The sequence below is a fragment of the Protomyctophum parallelum genome (assembly GCF_964188405.1).
Source record: "Protomyctophum parallelum genome assembly, chromosome: 13".
NCBI lineage: Eukaryota > Metazoa > Chordata > Actinopteri > Myctophiformes > Myctophidae > Protomyctophum > Protomyctophum parallelum.
This window is the reverse complement of record NC_139708.1, coordinates 20,156,032-20,177,318: the sequence shown is the minus strand read 5'-3', so window position 1 is coordinate 20,177,318 and position 21,287 is coordinate 20,156,032. Positions and strand designations below refer to the sequence as shown.

The 21,287-nt window shown below is 47.3% G+C and overlaps 1 protein-coding gene across 4 annotated transcripts in view; it reads right to left on the bottom strand.

The window, feature by feature from the left end:
- The window catches only part of plekhh3 (pleckstrin homology, MyTH4 and FERM domain containing H3), a 56,844-nt gene that overhangs the window by 4,901 nt on the left and 30,656 nt on the right, over positions 1-21,287 (bottom strand). The window contains exons 4-11 of one of the 4 annotated variants that reach the window (XM_083780776.1): positions 18,750-18,932; positions 13,724-13,881; positions 9,079-9,202; positions 7,799-8,096; positions 5,497-5,704; positions 5,028-5,164; positions 2,576-2,693; positions 665-1,033 (exon numbers count right to left, since the gene is read on the bottom strand). In XM_083780776.1, the coding sequence (XP_083636902.1) occupies positions 665-1,033; positions 2,576-2,693; positions 5,028-5,164; positions 5,497-5,704; positions 7,799-8,096; positions 9,079-9,202; positions 13,724-13,881; positions 18,750-18,932 (1,595 nt within the window). The remainder of the gene's footprint in view (positions 1-664; positions 1,034-2,575; positions 2,694-5,027; positions 5,165-5,496; positions 5,705-7,798; positions 8,097-9,078; positions 9,203-13,723; positions 13,882-18,749; positions 18,933-21,287) is intronic. The other 3 variants (XM_083780777.1, XM_083780778.1, XM_083780779.1) reach the window with 3 other exon arrangements.

Here is a 21,287-nt window from a genome sequence, read left to right as displayed (position 1 = left end):
AAATAAAGTCCTTGCCGTCTGCAGCCTCTGTAGACATTTTTAAAGCACTGCTTTAAAAAGACCCACTTCTACACTCTTGATTTTAATTGATCTTTTATTTATTTTTTGTTATTCCTGTACTCACTGTATTGCATTACTGCTATTATTTTTTATGTTTTATGCCTTGCTTTTCTTTCCGTTCTTTCTCCATTGCTCTGTAAAGCACTTTGAGCTGCATTTCATGTCATGAAAGGTGCTATACAAATAAAGTTATATTATTATTATTATTATTATTATTATTATTGTTTCCATCTTTGAAAAATCATCAAAATGTGTGCAAATCTTTGAATATAATAGTATTTCTCAGCGAATGTTTTTAACTCAAATCTTTGCTTCTGGGAGGTCCCTGGAACAAAACATTTTGAGATGGGAGGACAGCGGCCGAATACATATACATTCTGGGGTTCCTTGACATGAAATAGTTTTGAGCACCACCGATTATATAGTTTCTTTTTTCAGAAAACTGTCAGGATTTAACCCATTCTGTACGGGAACCCCTTTTCGTGTTTTAAGCGTTATGTTAAACTTTAGCTATTGAAAAATAGCAGATCTACAAGCTCATAGCGCGCCACCGAGTGGTATAGAAATAGAAAACGACATCAGGCCTGATGGTTATAACTATCACCTGCTGCTTGTGAGCGGCCGTGGCCGTGTGGCTCCACAGCGTGCCCGCCAGCAGGCCGGTGGGGAAGCGCTGATGCGTGGCCACCGGGGGAGGAGGAGGAGGGGGGCAGCCGTTGTTGTTGGGGAGGGGCGGCCCCCCCTGTCCCTGTCCCAGCGGGCAGGACGACGGGGGCAGCACGGCCTGGGGCGGCGCCGACAGGGACATGAGGACCCGGGCCTCCACCATGTCGCCGGGGAACACCTCGTCCAGCGGCGGGCAGGGGGAGTGTGTGCCGAAGTCCCCGATCACACACTGCAGCCTCAGGGCGGCCAACGCCTGCAGGTCCTCCTCGCAGGCCGGCAGCTGGCCGCGCACCACCATCTCGTGACACTGTGGAGCACACGCATACGCACGCGCGCACACACACACATGTTCCTGTTACTATGCCATGTGAGGACATCGCCGGCGTTTTCAGACGGCAGTTTCATGAATGCAATCGTTTCTTGCACACCTAAAAGGCGACAGGTGCATAGGAGAAGACTCCCACATGCTGCCTTCAAATGCAATTAGAACGCTTTAAATATTTTTATGAAGATATCCTGATGAAGCTCTTATAGACGGAAATGTTGTGATTTCCTATTAAAACCTTTTAGCTGCATTTTGAAGACAGTGTGCAGGAGTTTTTTATTTTTTTTTCATGAATGCAAGTGTACATTTTGGGGGCATTTTTAACCGTGACCCAAAAGTGAAAAATAGGAAATCTACAACCTTGCGTATCTATGTGCAACTGTTACTGTACGTTCGCAATCTACGCATCAGGTATAACTCAAAACCCCAACCTGAATGTAAACCTAAGCTCTAAATGCCTCATCCTAACGCAAACCTGAATCTTTAGAATGAATCTTTTTTAACCATAAAACCTCACAATGTCTATTTCTCAATTCTACTATACTTGTGGGGACATTTGGCCCTCGCGAGTAGTACAGTGATACACACTCACACAAACACACAAGACGACACGAGAAGGACAGAAAAGACAGCGAAGGAGAGAGAGAGAGAGAGAGAGAGAGAGAGAGAGAGAGAGAGAGAGAGAGAGAGAGAGAGAGAGAGAGAGAGAAGAGAATGAACTAAAGCCCAGTGTGTCAGTAATAGCCTCCATACATCCTCCCCCGCCCTGTTTAACACCGTCCCATAACTCTTTTATTGGAGTTCTGGGTAAAAAAAGAGAGGCTCTAATGAAGCCATTGCTGGCGTTCTCTTGTACCTCTGCTGCTGCAACAACCAGTGCTCTTAGTCACGCTTTTAAACCATCGTGTTTTATTACAATTATGGCCCATAAGACTTTAATCATTGTTAAGTGTGTGAAAAAAACAAAACAAGCAACGCAACGAAATACGAGGATTGAGTCATTGGCGGCGTTGGCCGTTAAATTAACCCATTTTAGACCTGAGGTCTGATTCTACGAGTCATCTTGTCGGCAACTAAATGCCTAAATCTAAACCGTTTTCAGAAAAACCTACGTTACTAAATATTAAGTTTAAAATCTACAATGAGACAGATGCTTTTCCCAGGTCTACATGGGTTAAAATGTGTTGTTATCAGAACTGGAACAGCCGCTTGTGCTGCTGCTGAGAGGCCGTCCATCTCTCAATCCTCCGCAGAGACAAGAGGAGCCGTGTTCTGCTTCGTTACGTTACAAAGGCCGGCTGTGGCTCAGGAGGTAGAGCAGGTCGTCGAATGATCCGTGAGGTCAGCGGTTTGAATCCCGGTCGGTGTTGGCTCGCCACCATCGGTGTGTGTGAATGTGGGAAGTGAGGACGCTGGCCTCGACTGTTCGCCGCGTCACCTCCCAGTGTATGAAAGAATGAACCATTGTAAAGGGCTTTGAGCACTTGGAAAAGCACTCTGAAAATGCCATTCATTCATCATTACCTGTTCAAAGAGGAAGAGGTACTCGATGCTGTCCACAGAGATGCCGTCAGCGTCCAGCAGACAGTACAGCTTGAAGCAGAGCTTCCACTGGGACTCAGACTCTTTGTTGCAGGAGCTGCTGGTCACAAAGAAAGGGACACACAAAGGGTTAGATATAGCGCCGTGTTCCCAAAACGTTTATTTATAAATATCTGGTTGGAAAATGTGTAAATTACCGCCATATATTTCATCCCCGTTACTTCAGGACCCTAGTCGCATTCTGCCTCGCTCTAGCAAATGGCTAGTCCTTTCAGGCTCCTTTATTTGCCAAATGTGAACTGGCAAAGACTGCTTTCAGCATCGGTGCACCTGGTTCTTGGAACCTCTTGCAACAAGATCTTAAACTAAATACCTTAACAATAGCATCTATTGGCCGTTTTAGGAATTTACTTAATAACCGTTCATTATCTGTATGCAACCGTTTTAACAGATTGTTGTCAATATGTTGTCGGTTTTTGATGTTCTTGTGCTATTTATTATGTGTAATCTGGGCATCATTGTAAATTAGGGTCTCCCTCAATGATCTCTCTGAGAATCTTAAATAAAAGGTTGAATGAATGAATTTTAAATGACTCTGGGACCCTTACGGGTCCATTTGGTTCCATTTGTACACTCTCAGAGTCACACACTTTTAAGGGCCCCCGCTCAAGGGGAACGACTGAGACACTGTACTAATGTCAAACCTACACAGTAAAAGCTTACGGTCGTTCGAATGAGTATAAATAGCTTCCTGCCATTACGTCATCGCTATGCGTTACATGGCCCGATGTCGGGTAACGAGGCAGCTTGCTGAGTTTCATGTTTGCCCTGTCACTCAGCGCCGTGTGCGTGAGGACGCAGACACACACACGCCTCTTAGAACAACACTGATATCTTTCATTCCAGCCTGGAGGCCCTTTATCGCCACAACACTGGAGCCTTTCGCCTTTCACAATCAAATAAATGACATCAGCTGCTGCTGCTGATAGTCTGTCAACAAGGTGACACAAGTCCAGTTTCCCAGCAGTGTGACAATGTTTGACTAACGGAAGAAAAGGGGGAAAAAAACGAACCGGCTAACAACCTGTCATGGGAGTTTGAACTGGGAGGAAGATAAATACACAATCAACCACTCTGGTGACATTCTTCCAACTAACGACAGATAGTTGGGATTCCAAGCAATTTTTTTTGCATCCGGGGAGATGCATTGCGTATTCGTCATGGTTTTATCTGTACTATTAGACCTTTTTTTAAAGTACAATTTTATGACTTTATTTTTTTCCAGTATCTTGTCGTTATATTGCGTTGGTTTTGTTAGCAGTCTTTGCGGAACATGCCAACAGTATGCTGCGTGTGACAATGAACATGACAAGTGACAAATAAAAGCCTCTTGGATCCTTGCCGTGTGGTGTTTTATGTGGTAAAAAAAGAAAGTAGAGCAGGGGTTCTCAGGGGTTCTCAACGTTTTTGGCTGGGACCCCCGAAAATAACCCCCAGGTTGAGAACCCCTGCTCCGGGTCCCGGCGAAAACAGGCAGTGGATCCTATTGGTTCACCAATCTGAGCGCCCGCCCCCTCCTCCCCTCTTCCCCTCCCCGGTAGAAAATCCCAAATTTGGAGCAACGCCCCTCTGCACTGTTAATGGTTAGCGAAGTTAACTTCCACTTCCTATGCCAGAATTTCCAATGGGTTTCCCCAGGCTTTTCTTTTTGAGCCGAATGCGAACGAAAACAAAAGCCTGGCTCTACTGAGGCTAGTCAGAGAGTAATGCCTGGCTCTACTGAGGCTAGTCAGAGAGTAATGCCTGGCTCTACTGAGGCTAGTCAGAGAGTAAAGCCTGGCTCTACTGAGGCTAGTCAGAGAGTAAAGCCTGGCTCTACTGAGGCTAGTCAGAGAGTAAAGCCTGGCTCTACTGAGGCTAGTCAGAGAGTAAAGCCTGGCTCTACTGAGGCTAGTCAGAGAGTAAAGCCTGGCTCTACTGAGGCTAGTCAGAGAGTAAAGCCTGGCTCTACTGAGGCTAGTCAGAGAGTAAAGCCTGGCTCTACTGAGGCTAGTCAGAGAGTAAAGCCTGGCTCTACTGAGGCTAGTCAGAGAGTAAAGCCTGGCTCTACTGAGGCTAGTCAGAGAGTAAAGCCTGGCTCTACTGAGGCTAGTCAGAGAGTAAAGCCTGGCTCTACTGAGGCTAGTCAGAGAGTAAAGCCTGGCTCTACTGAGGGTAGTCAGAGAGTAAAGCCTGGCTCTACTGAGGCTAGTCAGAGAGTAAAGCCTGGCTCTACTGAGGCTAGTCAGAGAGTAATGCCTGGCTCTACTGAGGGTAGTCAGAGAGTAAAGCCTGGCTCTACTGAGGGTAGTCAGAGAGTAAAGCCTGGCTCTACTGAGGCTAGTCAGAGAGTAAAGCCTGGCTCTACTGAGGCTAGTCAGAGAGTGACATTTACTTTTCAAACCTGGTGAGGATGTCGGCGACGAGGGCACCGCCCGCCACCGGATGCTCCCACAATGCATTCTGCTCGTACAACGCGAACGTGTTCTTGCTCTCCTGAAGACCCAGCTTCTCCTGCATCCTCCGCACCACCTGGTGAAGGAAGGCAACAAGAGAGAGGTGGTTAATACCTTGAGCGCAAAGAAAACTAACACTTTCAAGTTTCAACCATATTTTGGGCTTGTCATTCTAGGACGAAAAACCAACATTTATCCGATGGTATACTAGTGTAAGAAGGTTGCATCCTCCTAACTAACCTCATCGGCGGTAGTGTGTGAGCTGACAGGACCCCGGCCCTGGGGAGTGCACTCACCTCATTGGCGGTAGTGTGTGAGCTGACAGGACCCCTGCCCTGGGGAGTGCACTCACCTCATTGGCGGTAGTGTGTGAGCTGACAGGATCCCGGTCCTGGGGAGTGCACTCACCTCATGGGCGGTAGTGTGAGAGCTGATGTAGAGCTGTGTGGAGCCCGGCCCTGGGTAGTGCACGGTGCACAGCATCTCCTGTCTGCCCATCAGCATGTGGATCTCGTCCCAGGACGGCACGCGCTCCCGACACTTGGTCTTCTCCAGCGCCTCGCCGATGAACGACGCATAGTTGTCCATCTCGGACTCGGGGCTCTGGCACTGGACCCTGCAAGGGAAGAGGGAACACACAATATACAATTACAATTCAGGCATTTAGCAGACGCTCTTAATCCAGAGCCATTTACAGTAAAGCAAGAACAACACATAGGTGATACATCAAATACATGGAAATAGTCATCAAGAATCATAAGCAAGCTATAAGAACCTAGCATCTGTCTAACAGTAGAGTACAGTGAAGCTATGAGTATACAGTACACTATAGATGTCTAAGTGTGTGTGTGTGTGTGTGTGTGTGTGTGTGTGTGTGTGTGTGTGTCCTGTACATGTGTGGTTATGCAAGTGCAAACACGCGTCTAACGCATCTGCACACGCGCGCGTGCCACCGCACCTTCGCCAGCTAAGATGAAAATGTGCCATACTGCAAAAAACGTTTGCGTCGCCGATGCCCGTATACGTATCAAAGGTCTGTGATTATAGGCTCTGCGTCAGCCTTTTGATCGGACAGAGTTCTTTATTTGCTTTGGGCCGGCGATGTGAGCGAGTCAATGAGGCGAGGAATGACAAATGTTCTCACTTTTGCTCGGGCGTCTCTCGATCCTTCAAAGAAAAAGTAGAAAGCCCAAAGAAAACATGTTTGATTTTGGACAGCGCACGAAACAGGAAAAGGTGTTTCCGCTCGCGTGAACCAGAGTGACCCGTTACTTCCTCCCAGTGGATTGGACAAAAAGGAGCGTGTGTGTGTGTGTGCGCGCACACACACACACACACACACACCTCACACTCAAAAGGAGTGCATAATGCAATGTGAACGGGGCCCGAAGTCTCTGACACCTTGCAGAGTGTGCGAGGTGTGAAACCCAACCTGACGGAAAGCTACGAGCTAAACCCAGTGTAAACATGGAGGGGGGGGGGAAATAGGAAGGAAACAATTATACTGCACTGTTGTTCCCAAAATAAACAGAGCAGAGAGGGAGAGAGAGAGAGAGAGAGCGTCATTCCCTCCTCTGTCCGACTCTTATGTATGTATGACTGGCCACAGGGTGGCTTTTGTCCTGACGAAACATAATTAGGAATGTTCCACTGAGACTTTGTGAAAGCCCCCCCCCCCCCCTCCTCCATATTCTCCCTTCATTCTTCCTTCTTTTCCCTTGCTCCCTCTGCATTGCTGGCCATGCCCCGCTCTCCCCTTCTCCGACTGTGGAGTGGACATTCCCTGGGGGGGGGGTTCTCAGGGCACTGGGGGGTGTTGGTGGTGGTGGTGGTGTGGGCCGGGACGGGGGGAGGGAGGGGTGGGTTTCTGGGCAGCATGCCCACCAGCTCCTACCCTGAACTGTGGCCCGCGCCAACACTGAACCACAGAGAGGGATGTCGAATGCAACAGGCAGCGCGTTCCAAGAAGGAGTGCACGCTATATTACAGCATGTTCCATTAGTTCATCAGGGGCGATCCAGAGAGTACACACACACACACACACATATAGATAGAAACCTATAGCTGGGGTGTTTCGTGACATGGTGCTAGAGAGAGAGAGAGAGAGAGAGAGAGAGGCTCCCGGCCCGGGAGGAAGATTAGCACCGCTAATATAACTCAGATTTACATGCCGGACACCGAGAGTGGGCTAATTCGGAGCTGCAAATCCAGCGCTATAACACTGGATCCGTCTGGGGCAGTACGGTGCACTGACAAAGCCAGGGAATAACACACGCTACTATATCTAAACTAAGGAGGGACGGCGCCAGCATTCTGTCCCGTGTCTGGACACTTGTCAGCACCACTACTATAGAATAGAGTAGGCCTATAGACTATTGCTGTACATGCGTGGGTCACTCCCAGCCCCCCCCACCCCCCACCCCACCCCCAACCAAGTACCAATCTCTTCATTTCCACCGGGGTTGAACCGGTACGGTTCTTTTTTCCCCCCGCCTACTATTGAACCAGTTCAGAGTGGTTTCCACTGGAAATGAATTGGTTCAGAACCCTAAAAAGTTAGTTCGGAACCGGAACCAAAAAATGGCTTCCGGTTACGTAAAAGCACCGAAGGTTCCCAAGCATCTAGAAACGGAACCAGTTCTAGACCCACAAAGTTCTTTTTGGTGGGAAAAGGGGAGCCACATTGTGTACGTCTATACCATGGTCTTACCTCTTGAGGTGGAAGCGCAGGTACTTGAGCACGGCGGCGCCCGGCACGAAGGTGCAGCTCATGCACGTGAGCAGCTGCCAGTAGCGCAGGTGCGCGGCCGTGTGCGGCGCCGGCGTGCAGCTGGTCTGCTTCACCAGCTGGCAGTAGAGCTCGTCGCGCAGCGGCCGCAGGTCCAGGCACGTCTGCAGCACGCCCTGGATGATGGGCACGGGCTCCCGCGCGCACTCCAGCTGCTGCAGGCAGTGGAAGAGTCGCACGGCCTCCTCGCGCACGCTGCCGTAGCCCTTCCCGTTGTGGTCTGAGAGGGGGGGAATGGGATGGAGACGTCACCAAACATACACACACAGTACAGTGGTTTTCAACCCTTTTCAGAATATCGAGGTCCATTATTTATTCAGCATTTGAGCCACGAACCACCATTTGATGAGATTTAGCCTCTCAGACCCATGACTTAGAATATGTTATCGTCGTAAAGGATTTTGTCCCCAATTCCATCTTGTATTGATGTTGGTACCATAGGAGAGATAACAGGCAAAACGTCAAAATAGCAATTCTTCTGCATTCTCTAATTGTGTGGACTTCTTGTGAATAAAGTAATGCAGATGTTTAACAATATTTTGCGTGTTCATTTTACGCTCTCAAGAGTTAATGATCTACAAGGGTCCATTTGGTTACCAACTCTCCATCATTTAGCTGGGGACCACCTGGAACCCCCTCAAGGACCACTGGTGGTCCCCGGAAAGCTGGTTGAGAAGCACTTATCTAATACCACATCTCTAAATGATCTCTGTACAGAAACCCTTCAAAAACAAATATGCACCTCTATGTTCCTATTCTGTTTAGCAATGTATTTGTATTTTGTACTGCATTATATTTGGCTTATTTTATGACCATTTTAATTGAATACATTTTATTTGTGTCCACAATGCGTGTGCGTATTGATTAATACGGGATGTCATGACATAGAATTTCGATGTTATTATTTCCATGTTTGACTCAGAAGAACAGAACAGCGTCGCTAGGAAACCGAAAAGTCCATTCTATGCCTTTTGCCATTTCTACGCGGAAAGACCACTGGAAGAACGTTGAAAGACCAGGAAGAACGTTGAAAGACCAGGAAGAACGTTGCTCGAGGCGCGCTAGCGGGTTCTTCCTGGCCGCGCCACCGAGGCGCCTCCGCCAGGCACCACTCCTCATAAAGTTGACGTGAGCATGGGGTACATGGAGGAGGGGTACATGGAACAGGGGTACATGGAAAAGGGGTACATGCCAGTACTTACATGTGTGCTCCAGGCTGCCGTAGGGGAAGGGGAGCAGGGGAGCGTACAGAGGGCTCTGGGTGTACTTCAGGACGGGGTTGTGCTGGTAGATGTGCTCCACCACCTCAGGGTTGAACTTGTTCTCCTGAAAGAGAGAGGAGACACGGGGGAAGAATGGTAGAGTTTAACGTCAACACAAACAGAAGAGAGGACGAGAAGAAAACTGTCCAAACGCCTTTAAGATGTTTCAAGCCCACCCGAGCAAGTGATTGAGCAGGCTAGCGTGCACGCCCCTGTGTGTGTGTGTGTGTGTGTGTGTGTGTGTGTGTGTGTGTGTGTGTGTGTGTGTGTGTGTGTGTGTGTTGAACACCAGGGGCAAGGGGGTGAGTCGGCCTGTCGGGGTCAACTTGGAGCAGGATACCGCGCACTGGCAACTTTCAAAGAAGCGGGAAGGTCAAGTGATGACCCGACAAAACCACCGCAGCATGACTGACGCATTATGTTTTACGTGCCGGTGTCAAAGAGTTTAGCGTGCACGTTATGCGTGTGTGTGTGTGTGTGTGTGTGTGTGTGTGTGTGTGTGTGTGTGTGTGTGTGCTGCTCCACTGCCCTGCTCCTGTGTGCGTGCATCTCCCTACAAGATCTACAAGCTCACAACGCGTCGGTTCGCACCGCGTTGTGAGCTTGTAGATCGGCCATTTTCACTACTTCTTAAACATTTTGTTTTCCTAATTTATGGAATTTCGTAGATTCTTCTTTGATTTATTCATGACATTACTGACAAAGATCGTTGAATGCGTTTTGGGGTTATGTTTTTTTCAAAATGTTTTGAAATAATTAAAAACAAAATGTGGGGAAACAAAAAATAAATAAAGGGACGCGACGCATAAAAAAGTGTCCACCACGACCACCACAAATGGCTCCTGACTCCCGACCCACTGTTTGGGGTAAACTGTGATCTCCACACTACTGCCCTCCTTCCGCACCTGTTAGCCATTAGTAATGTTGCCAGTTCTCTCAGCACCACCCCTCCTTCCTCCTCTAAGGGCTAAAACACAAGCGGCGGTTCCCCCTGGCCTCCGTCCGCTGTGGGACAGAGTTGACACATCGTTCTGCAGCAGTCTGTGTTTGGACCGTGCCGATGACAGACCGGCGTGTCTGTCTGAACCGCAGCAGGGGAATGAATGGAGATGTGCTGCTCTGTTTTATGTGGGACACGTGGAGCCACAGAGCAGAACACAACACCACGCCGTGGGGATGTGGGTGTAGTCGCTGTACTGTAGGCTTGTCCCAAATTATTACATAATCGCCGCATTCTTTCTTCTTTTCGGCTTTTCCCCTTTCAGGCGTCGCCACCACCACGACTCATCCTCTGCCTCCCTCTTCTCTCACGCCAACTAACTTCTTGTCCTCTTTCACTACGTCCATAAATCTTCTCTTTTGGTCTTCCTCTATATAGGCCTCCTTCCAACCTCAACATCCTTCTACCGATATACTCATCTCAAGTCTGGCCTCTCTGGCTTTATCTCCAAAACATCTTAACGTGCGGCCCTCTGATGTACTCCGACCTGGACATTTTAGTCTCCGCTACCTCCCGCTCTGCTTCCTGTCTTCTCCTCAGTGCGACCGTCTCTAAACCATACGGTCTCACCACCGTCTTGTACACATTCCCTCTCATTCTTGCTGACACTTTCCCATTTCTTTTTCCATAATCGTCAATCGTTTCCAATGTTGAAAAATGTCCATACATTTTCAAAAATAGCAGAAATAGCAGATCTACAAGGGACATGTCTGTTAGTCTAAAAGGCAAACTTGTAATGTTCAATGTAAAAAACACAATTAATTTGTTAATCGCAAGTTATTTGTGTGACAATGAATGGTCTTGTAATTGTAACAGCCCTTCAGTGTACACGGTACACCAGTGTTGTTTTTGGCAGCAAATTTCTATTTTAGTTTTAGTCGTAGTCTCTTGAAACGTTTTCATTTAGTTTGTCACATTTTAGTCACCTGGAATGTTTTCGTTTTAGTAGTCTAGTTTTAGTCGACTAAATGTCATAAGATTTTTGACTAAAAATAAAAGTCGACAAAAATGTATTTTGGTGGGCCTTGATAACGTCGTAATGGCTGATTTTACACTTGCTGAAAATAGCAGATCTACAAGCTCAACGCACCGCAGCGCGACGCGTTGTGAGCTTGTAGATCTGCCATTTTCAGCATGCAACCAAGTGTAAAATGACTTATACCGGATCTCTTGTCCACTAGTCTCTTCCTAACAGTTTTTATTTGTTGACAAAATCAACAGTATATTTAGTCTTAGTTTTAGTCACCATAGCTTAGTTTTCATCAGTGAAAAAAGGTAGTCGACGAACATTTTTCGTCATAGTTTTAGTCGACGAAAACAACACTGCTGTACATGGTACATGGCACATTTCTTCTACGTTTTCGTGTCAAGAGGCGTTGTGCCGCATGAGAGAATAGTCAATACTTGTGTTATACAACTTTAAATACAAATTGTTCACGATTCTTTTAAATATTTAGAAAATAGTCTTTGTACAATTTCTCATACAATATAGTAGCATATAATATATAGCAGCATATAGCAGGTAGCAACATTGTAGACAGGGCAGTGAACTTCTTGGTCCTAAAGCTCCGTCTCCATACCATGTCCATTACAGTATGTCATTACATGTATGTCACATGCATGTTGAAGATAGTGTACGAACTCATACGGGACAACGGATGGGAGATAAAACTGGCACTTAACGCCTTTCTCTCGCCTTGCTTCCAACTTCTCTAATCTTCACATTATGGCCACAGATCTCTGGATCATCATCATCATGGGCATGGCTAAAGCTGCAATCTCTCCTCTCTCCCCTGTGTCTGCCACAGAGATACACGTATCCACTCTCAAAGATAAGCGGGCAGTCCTGTACACAAAGTATCTCTCACATCAGAGTCTCTTCCCCCGGCCTTTGTTCTATTCTCACAGGGAAAAGTCCTAGCCTATGTTAAGTAAAGCCTTATTTATGTCGGTGTCATGCACTGAAAAATGCAACACGACACATTGTGAGCTTGAAGATGGCCTATTGTCGGTACGCAACACAGCGTGCAACCAATCAGGGAAAGGTGTGCACGAGGTGTGAGACAGAGATAGTCAGACGGACACAGAAAGGAAGCAACAGTTGAGAGACTTTGTGGAGAAAACACAGAAAGTGTGACCGAGGACGAGGAGGAGCGCTTTGAACGTAGGAGGCCCCTCTCTTCCCCTTCGTGGCACTCCAGCGAGCGCACGGGGGCAGACGGAGACAGACAGATTAAACACCCCGTTTGAGATTAGAGACTCTCGCTGGGAGATTATGGAGCCCGGAGGCCGAGCAGAGTGCTTATCTGGCCCTGCTGGTTGAGGCCCTGCTAGCTCCTGATCTGCCAAAATGCCCCCCGGCCCTCTCCCTCTCCCTCTCTCTCTCTCTCTCTCCACCCGGCCCGGAGGCAGAGTGATGCAAGACAAGTCATCTGTGTCTGCTACTTGTATATAGTATGTATGCGCCCTAACCACTCAATTATCAGGTGCCCCCCACTGGAGGGGTGTAAAGGGGATATACTTTGAGAACCACTGACGTAGGGCAGTAATGTAGGACAAAAACGAGATGATATATACAGAGATACGAGGTGTCTGCCTGACAACAGCGATACGCGTCTGTCCGTTAATGCAAAGCACACCCTGGCACCAGGAGTACGTGGAACTTTTTGTTTGACACACAACTACTATTGTTCACTTGCAACGGTGCGTGTTCATTTAGCCAAGGCACTTCACAGAGACGTCATGACTGTCCATACAGCACCGAGATGAATTCTACTGTACAGTAAACGCTGTGGCACAGCATCAAGTAAATCTGTGGCGGTATGGAGCAACTAAAGCCTCCCACAGCGAGCTGAAGAGGACGGGAATGATGATGATAATTGGAAGACTGAGGGAAAACCTGATTTAGTAGTTCATGGGCGCATGCATCCCTGGGTTGCCAATAAATGAATTAAAGTGATAAATAGTGATGGGAAGTTTTCATGCCATTTATCAGCACTGTAAAATAAATACTGTAAAAAAATAAATTATTTATTTTAACAACTAGTGAAAAAGCACGGTTATTCTTGGACTTCTTGTACTATTTCAAAAGCAACCAAACCTAGATATTACAGCATGATGGCAATGGGATGGTCACGTCCGCTTCTTGGGTTGTTTTCTTTTTATGGTCAAATGACACATTCTCACACACACACATAAACACACACACCCACATCAAGTCATTTCTCGTCTTGCCAAGTAAGTGTTCTCTTCTGTATACCTGAAAATGAGCTGCTTCTTAAAATAGCCCAGGGCATGTTTTAGCAGTTCAACTGCAGCTATTATGGGCCCCGGCACAGTGGAATAACATGAGGTAAGCCAACAGACAAAGACATGGTGGTACACAGAGGAAACTTTGGACTCCGTGTGGTTTCCATGGTTATAGAGCGGAGGGGGGGGGGGGGGGGGGGTTGTTAACTAGGACCGTTGCTCGTGTTTTGTGACCCTTGCAATGGGACAGTTTAGCAGCAGCTGTGCATGTGAGCGTTCTTTGCGACTATGCAGTGTGCGTGAGAGAAAGAGAGAGAGAGAAGATCTGGGGCGCACCTCGATGTCTCGGATGAGGAGCTGCGTGGGGGTCTCCACCGGGGCTTTGGTATCGATGACCTTCTGGACGGCGCAGGCCCAGTGCACGGCCTCGTTGAAGTGCTTGGTGTAGAGCCGGTAGCAGTGCTTACGGCCGTACACGGTGATGCTCCAGTAACCTGGGAGAGAGACACACACACACGCAACAAATTAGCCATGATTAAAGAGCAGTATCTTTCAACCCTTTCCATGTGAAGGTCCATTATTTATATCACCAATTGGTGATATTCAGAGCCTCTCAGAGCCGTTGGATAAGACGTTGTCCACAGTTCCATGGTGTAATGATGTACCATCCATAGGAGAGATAACAGGCAAACATGTAATCAGAATAACTATTCTTCTACATTCTCTAATCGTGTAGACTTAAGTAATGCAGTAAGAGTCCATTTGGTTTCATTTTATGCTCTGCTAGAGAGTTAAAGATCTATAAGGGTCCATTTAGTTACTAACTCTCCATTATTTAAGTTTAACTGGGGACCACCTGGAAACCCCTCCCCCGAACCACTGGTTGAAAACCACTGATATAGAGGCTATGCCTATGCACGTGACATCATCGTACCCAGATGTTATGCACGTGACATCATCGTACCCAGATGTTATGCACGTGACATCATCGTACCCAGATGTTATGCACGTGACATCATCGTACCCAGATGTTATGCACGTGACATCATCGTACCCAGATGTTATGCACGTGACATTATCGTACCCAGATGTTATGCACGTGACATTATCGTACCCAGATGTTATGCACGTGACATCATCGTACCCAGATGTTATGCACGTGACATCATCGTACCCAGATGTTATGCATGTGACATTATCGTACCCAGATGTTATGCACGTGACATTATCGTACCCAGATGTTATGCACGTGACATCATCGTACCCAGATGTTATGCACGTGACATCATCGTACCCAGATGTTATGCATGTGACATTATCGTACCCAGATGTTATGCACGTGACATTATCGTACCCAGATGTTATGCACGTGACATCATCGTACCCAGATGTTATGTACATGACATCATCGTACCCAGATGTTATGCACGTGACATTATCGTACCCAGATGTTATGCACGTGACATCATCGTACCCAGATGTTATGTACATGACATTATCGTACCCAGATGTTATGTACGTGACATCATCGTACCCAGATGTTATGCACGTGACATCATCGTACCCAGATGTTATGCACGTGACATCATCGTACCCAGATGTTATGCACGTGACATTATCGTACCCAGATGTTATGCACGTGACATCATCGTACCCAGATGTTATGCACGTGACATTATCGTACCCAGATGTTATGCACATGACATTATCGTACCCAGATGTTATGCACGTGACATTATCGTACCCAGATGTTATGCACGTGACATCATCGTACCCAGATGTTATGCACGTGACATCATCGTACCCAGATGTTATGCACGTGACATTATCGTACCCAGATGTTATGCACGTGACATCATCGTACCCAGATGTTATGCACGTGACATTATCGTACCCAGATGTTATGCACGTGACATTATCGTACCCAGATGTTATGCACGTGACATTATCGTACCCAGATGTTATGCACGTGACATTATCGTACCCAGATGTTATGCACGTGACATCATCGTACCCAGATGTTATGCACGTGACATTATCGTACCCAGATGTTATGCACGTGACATTATCGTACCCAGATGTTATGCACGTGACATTATCGTACCCAGATGTTATGCACGTGACATTATCGTACCCAGATGTTATGTACGTGACATCATCGTACCCAGATGTTATGCACGTGACATTATCGTACCCAGATGTTATGCACATGACATTATCGTACCCAGATGTTATGCGGGAACGCCTGAGTGGAAAAATAAACATAACAAAAGAAAAAAGTTTCTGGACTTGACAGCCCACACATCCAAACAGCAAAATCAGATCTGATTGTATTAAACACAACCAACATTGTAGCTGTACAGAAAGCTTGAATTTATATATGCAAGTTTTTGTTTCATAAAAATCCACCGTAGTTATGAGCTACTTTCTGTGAAGAAATACCGTGCAAGTGATAATTTTGTGTCGGAGTTTGGAAGCTCTCGTTTTCAATAACGCAACGTCCTGCTGCCATCTGCATTATGTGCAATTTAGAAACGGGTGATACGCAGGACCATCATTGAGTGATTTCGAACGAGCACTTTCAAACTCCAACGATCCATGCCGCTCAATGTTTTGCCACTCAATTTAGATGAGGGGAGCTCCGGGCTTGTCCCGGTGCAAAAGTTACGCATGTGCATACTCTCTACTGTAATTGCTAATGAGGTTTACAAATAAAACCACTACGTTTGAATGAGCTTGGGCTAGATTGTGATGTCATCCTGAAAAGCAGATGCCTGAGGAGAGAAAAAAAACAAAGTGCACGAAAAGAACCTGCACGTAGACTCGGTTTGGCGGAGGCCGGAGAGTGACTCACGACTGTGCGATTTGAAGGTAAACAGGGACCCCTGTCCCAGTGGTATTGGGTCATGACACCCACCATTGTCTGGCATGACTACCCCTTTCCCCCCCGCCACTTCCTCTCTAAGTTTCACTGGGGGGGGGGGGACAAAGTTCAGCCATGGGGAGGACCCTCGGACCACGCCAAAACCAAACGAGAAAAGCCATTCGACAGATGAGTTCGGACGCGAGTGTTAGAGCCCCTCGGTGAGTCTACCCTCGGACGACCTGCAATAAAAGTGAGGAAAAGTCACGCTTCCCCCTTGTTGCAGAGGAAGTATTAGACATACCCCTGGCAGCCAGGACAGGGCTGCAGTATTAGACATACCCCCAGCAGCCAGGACAGAGCTGCAGACATACCCCCGGCAGCCAGGACAGAGCTGCAGACATACCCCCGGCAGCCAGGACAGAGCTGCAGACATACCCCCAGCAGCCAGGACAGAGCTGCAGACATACCCCCAGCAGCCAGGACAGAGCTGCAGACATACCCCCGGCAGCCAGGACAGGGCTGCAGTATTAGACATACCCCCAGCAGCCAGGACAGAGCTGCAGACATACCCCCAGCAGCCAGGACCGAGCTGCAGACATACCCCCGGCAGCCAGGACAGAGCTGCAGACATACCCCCGGCAGCCAGGACAGAGCTGCAGACATACCCCCGGCAGCCAGGACAGAGCTGCAGACATACCCCCGGCAGCCAGGACAGAGCTGCAGACATACCCCCAGCAGCCAGGACAGAGCTGCAGACATACCCCCAGCAGCCAGGACAGAGCTGCAGACATACCCCCAGCAGCCAGGACAGAGCTGCAGACATAACCCCGGCAGCCAGGACAGGGCTGCAACCCTGACCGTTATTATTATCAGCCTTTCCTGCTACGTGACTTGGCACCAACGCTGTCTTTGTTTAGCTTCTCTTGGTTAAGTTCAAATGCAAAGTGAGGCTGCGTTGTGTGTGTGTGTGTGTGTGTGTGTGTGTGTGTGTGTGTTTGGGGGTTGATATGCAGCCGCGGTGGTCAAAGCCACCAACCAGATTCCAAATCCATTTAGCACTCTGTCAAAACTGCGCCGCTAAAAAGGACAGCGAGGTTAAGAATGCAACCCTTTGGAAGGGAACTAATATTCCATGGCAACCCCGAGACATATCGAGAGGAAGTTAAGTACGTTTCACGCCATTTTGTCTGTGACAGATTCCTCGGCGGTTTTTAAAGAGGAACACACAGCCATTCAGTGGTGAAATGGCCCGTGAAAAGCCTGTGACAAAGCACAACTCCTCCTATCCAGGAAAGTCCCCGGGCATATTGAGTTAGTAAGTGCTATGTTTGGGTTTGGGGTTTGTATTTGGGGACATTTTAAACGGTTTGGCTGAAGACAGGGCACGACGTAATCCCTTCCCCCGACAGACAGACAGACAGACAGACAGACCCATGTCTCAGCCCATACACAACAATGTACTTTAATCATTGTTCTCTGTCTGTCTGTCTGTCTCTTGTTCCTCTCATCCCCCAGGATGGAAAGGGAGATGGTCACGCTGATTAGTCAAAATTTGAGGTTTCCAGACCAAGCTTAAGCCCACATTCTGGAACCAAACGTAGACTGGCGGGGCTTCCCCAGAACTTAGTCAGAGTTACAGCGCTCACGGGAAGGGAAAGGGGATTTGCTTTGTGGTCGTCGCAAGCCAACAACCTCGCGAAAAAAGAAACCGAGATACTTCCCTGCCTGGGCCGTTTCAAATTGGTCGAACACCCCCCTCCCAACACCGCATGAATACAGGGAAACTAACTTCGGCCTTCCTGGAATCTAAATGGAGATTACCGGTAATGATGATGAGTGGGCGTTTTAATCGATAATGTCAGATCTTTGATGTGTGCGGAGAGTGCAAGGGTCATCACCATGCTGGCTTGCGGTGGACATTTTTGTCAAAATTCCATTTTTACCACGGCCGAACAATAATATTACCAGATACACATAATGACATTATGTGTGTAAAAAAATAAACGTACGTACGGACCTATTGACCCCTGGGAGCAGTGGTGGAAAAGGTAATGTTTTACTCAAGTAAAAGTCAAATCAATCCCTAGGGTAGATACCTTCACAAAAAACATGCAGTAATCCTGGTCTCTAAACTACCTCACCCCTGGCCAACCAGGGCGCCTGATGGAGGGGAAAGGAACTGGTCGGAATAACGTGTTCCTTCCACGCGCTACGTCCGGCCGGGGGAAACTCTCCCCTGTCAGGTGAAAAGAAGCAGCTTGGACTCCTCATGCATAGAAGGAAGCATGAGGTCAGTCTGCTGCCCACCCAGGTTGGCAGATGAAGTGTAGCTCCCAGGAAATAATTGAAATAATTTACTTAAGTAAATGTATTTAGTTACTTTCCACCAATGGAACTTATTGAGTCTGGCTCACCTGTCTCCTTGTAGGTCTGTTTGTCTGGTTAGTGTGTGTGTGTGAGTGTGAGTGTGAGTGTGTGTGTCTCTCTCTCTCTCACCCGTCTCCTTGTAGGTCTGTTTGTCCGGCCAGATGACGGAGCACAGGTTGGTGAGGACCAGAGTCCCCAGTCTGCGTGCTCCTTTCTCTGCTCCAGAGTGGTAGTCCAGAGAGTCCTGGGTCAGCACGAACCAGTAGCGCCGCTGCTTGATCCAGCTGCCACGCACCTCCCGAAATAGCCATCCTATTAAAGAAAAGACACACGCACGCACGGATCAATCAAATTATCCCAAACGTCGTGCCATTGTAGCGACTTTCTTGTTAAGCCTCGTTAGGTTGAATCTACCTCAGCAGGACAATGCAATTAAGTAAGTTGTCAATCACAGAAAAGTACACTAAGGGTGCATTTGGAAATTTGCACCGAGGAGCGCACTTGTGTGCCCTCTTCTTGTTTGTATAATTCACTGGGGGGGGGGGGGGGGGGGTGAAAGATAAGCTAGCAAGGGAAGCATTTAGTACATCACCATACATACAAGTCATTTACCTTGGCACATGTTTTAACTGGTTAAACGACAGTTAAAAAGAAATGAGCACATTCCCTGCACGCATTATGCAAACGCACCCTAAATGAACTTGATGTTGCGTTAAATCATGATGTCACAACAACCCCCTGGAAATTAACCGACATCTAGGAAAGGAGGGATATACAGTAGAAAGGCAACATGTAGCTCAGATAATCTACTATCTAGGAAAGGAGGGATATACAGTAGAAAGGCAACATGTAGCTCCGATAATCTACCATCTAGGAAAGGAGGGATATACAGTAGAAAGGCAACATGTAGCTCAGATAATCTACCAACTACAGTAGTACGGCTGAACTAAGGGTATAATCCCTATTGCATGTAAATTGTCCACAACTTCGGTCTGTGTCAGCACTAGTGGAGTTAATTAGACCGGGCTAAAGATAATCACACAAGACCTTAATTATCTCTATGACATGGCGCGAGTTAAAAATACTGTCGGCTAATGGCACATATATCAAGGCAAAAAAACCATTAAGGCCTGCCCTGCACGCAACCGGCATAATTACCACTTTAGAGGTTGAGAGAGACAGAGGGGGAGAGAGAGAGAGAGAGAGAGAGAGGTTGCTAGAAATCATTTTTATTAGCTCTCAGAGGGATAAGAGGGACTGACTTAGTACAGTATCTTCGTTCCCACAGTACTTCCATATTAGCCCCAGTAAGGCTGCATCATGGCCTCCCACGGCCATATTCAGCACCGCTGGTGGAAAACGTATGTTTACTGAAGTTAAAGTATCAACACTGCAGTGTAGAAATACTGCTTTACAACCAACGTGAAGGTACCGTAATTCTACAATGTACGTACTTGTACTAGTACCAAAAATATTAGTCATCGTGCAGAATGTTGCATTTCAAGTTTTCAAAAGATTTATAACAAAAAAACGAAAATCTCATTGTGGCTATTTTCAAATTGTCGAAATGTGTGCTGAAGTGGTTAATGTTGTTTTCGAATGATAATCCAAATCTACAAAGTAACTAGTAACTCAAATTTTCTGATAAATGTAGGGGAGTAAAAGTAAAATGATTGGAAATACAAGTACAAAGTACAAATACCTCAAAATTACACAGTACTTGAGTAAATGTACTCAGTTACTTTCCAGCACTGTTCATCATAGGGGGGGAGGGGGGGGGGTACTGCAACACCCTCCTTCCCCCTTCCTTCAGCTTCAAGTGTTTGCCAGATTGTTCCTAATAAATATTTAATCACACACAAGATAAATAAAGCAATTTGGCAGCACTCTGCCCAGACACTGCCCAGAGGGCAGGAGAGGGGCACGAGGGGAGAGGAGGTGGGGATGATGATGAAGTAAGGCCCCCCCCGGGCCCCCCCTAGTCCCGGTGAAAAGGTCAGAGGTCATCCTGAGGAGAGGACTGACGGAGGGGGCTAGCAGAGGCCAGCTGGATCCAGAGCAGTGGCTCTCAAACGCTTTTGGACTCAGGGCACCCCTGTAAATATAACCGTATCGTCCACGGCACCCCTGAATTACACGGTTAAGTAAATCTTACTAAACGCAAATAGTATATCAAAAACTTGAGAATATCAGTTTCCACTTAAAGGACAAATTACTTAATACTTGACTATTAACCACTTGAACCTCAGCATCCCTATTCTGGGGGGGGGGGGGGGGGGACATTCACCTAAAACAGCCGATATACTTGCTATTTTTGGTGAAGAGAGTTGGTGTAGATGGAAAAATAACCAACAGTGCAACTGTGTGTTTTACTACGTCTAGAGTAGCGGAATTGATGAATTCAAAATATTAGTATTCTGCGTCACCCCTAGACTAGCCTCACAGACAGCACCCTAGCACCCTGACCTAGAGAGCCAGGTGGGTGCAGGACAGTGTTGTACACCAGTGGTCCGGGCCGGGGACCACCGGACCACTGGTGCGGATGAAGGTGATCGAGAGTCGGTAACCAAATGGACCCTTATAGATCTTTAATTCTTTAGAGCGTAAAATTGCGACGCATTGTGAGCTTGTATAGATCGGCTATTTTCAATGATTATTATACATTTG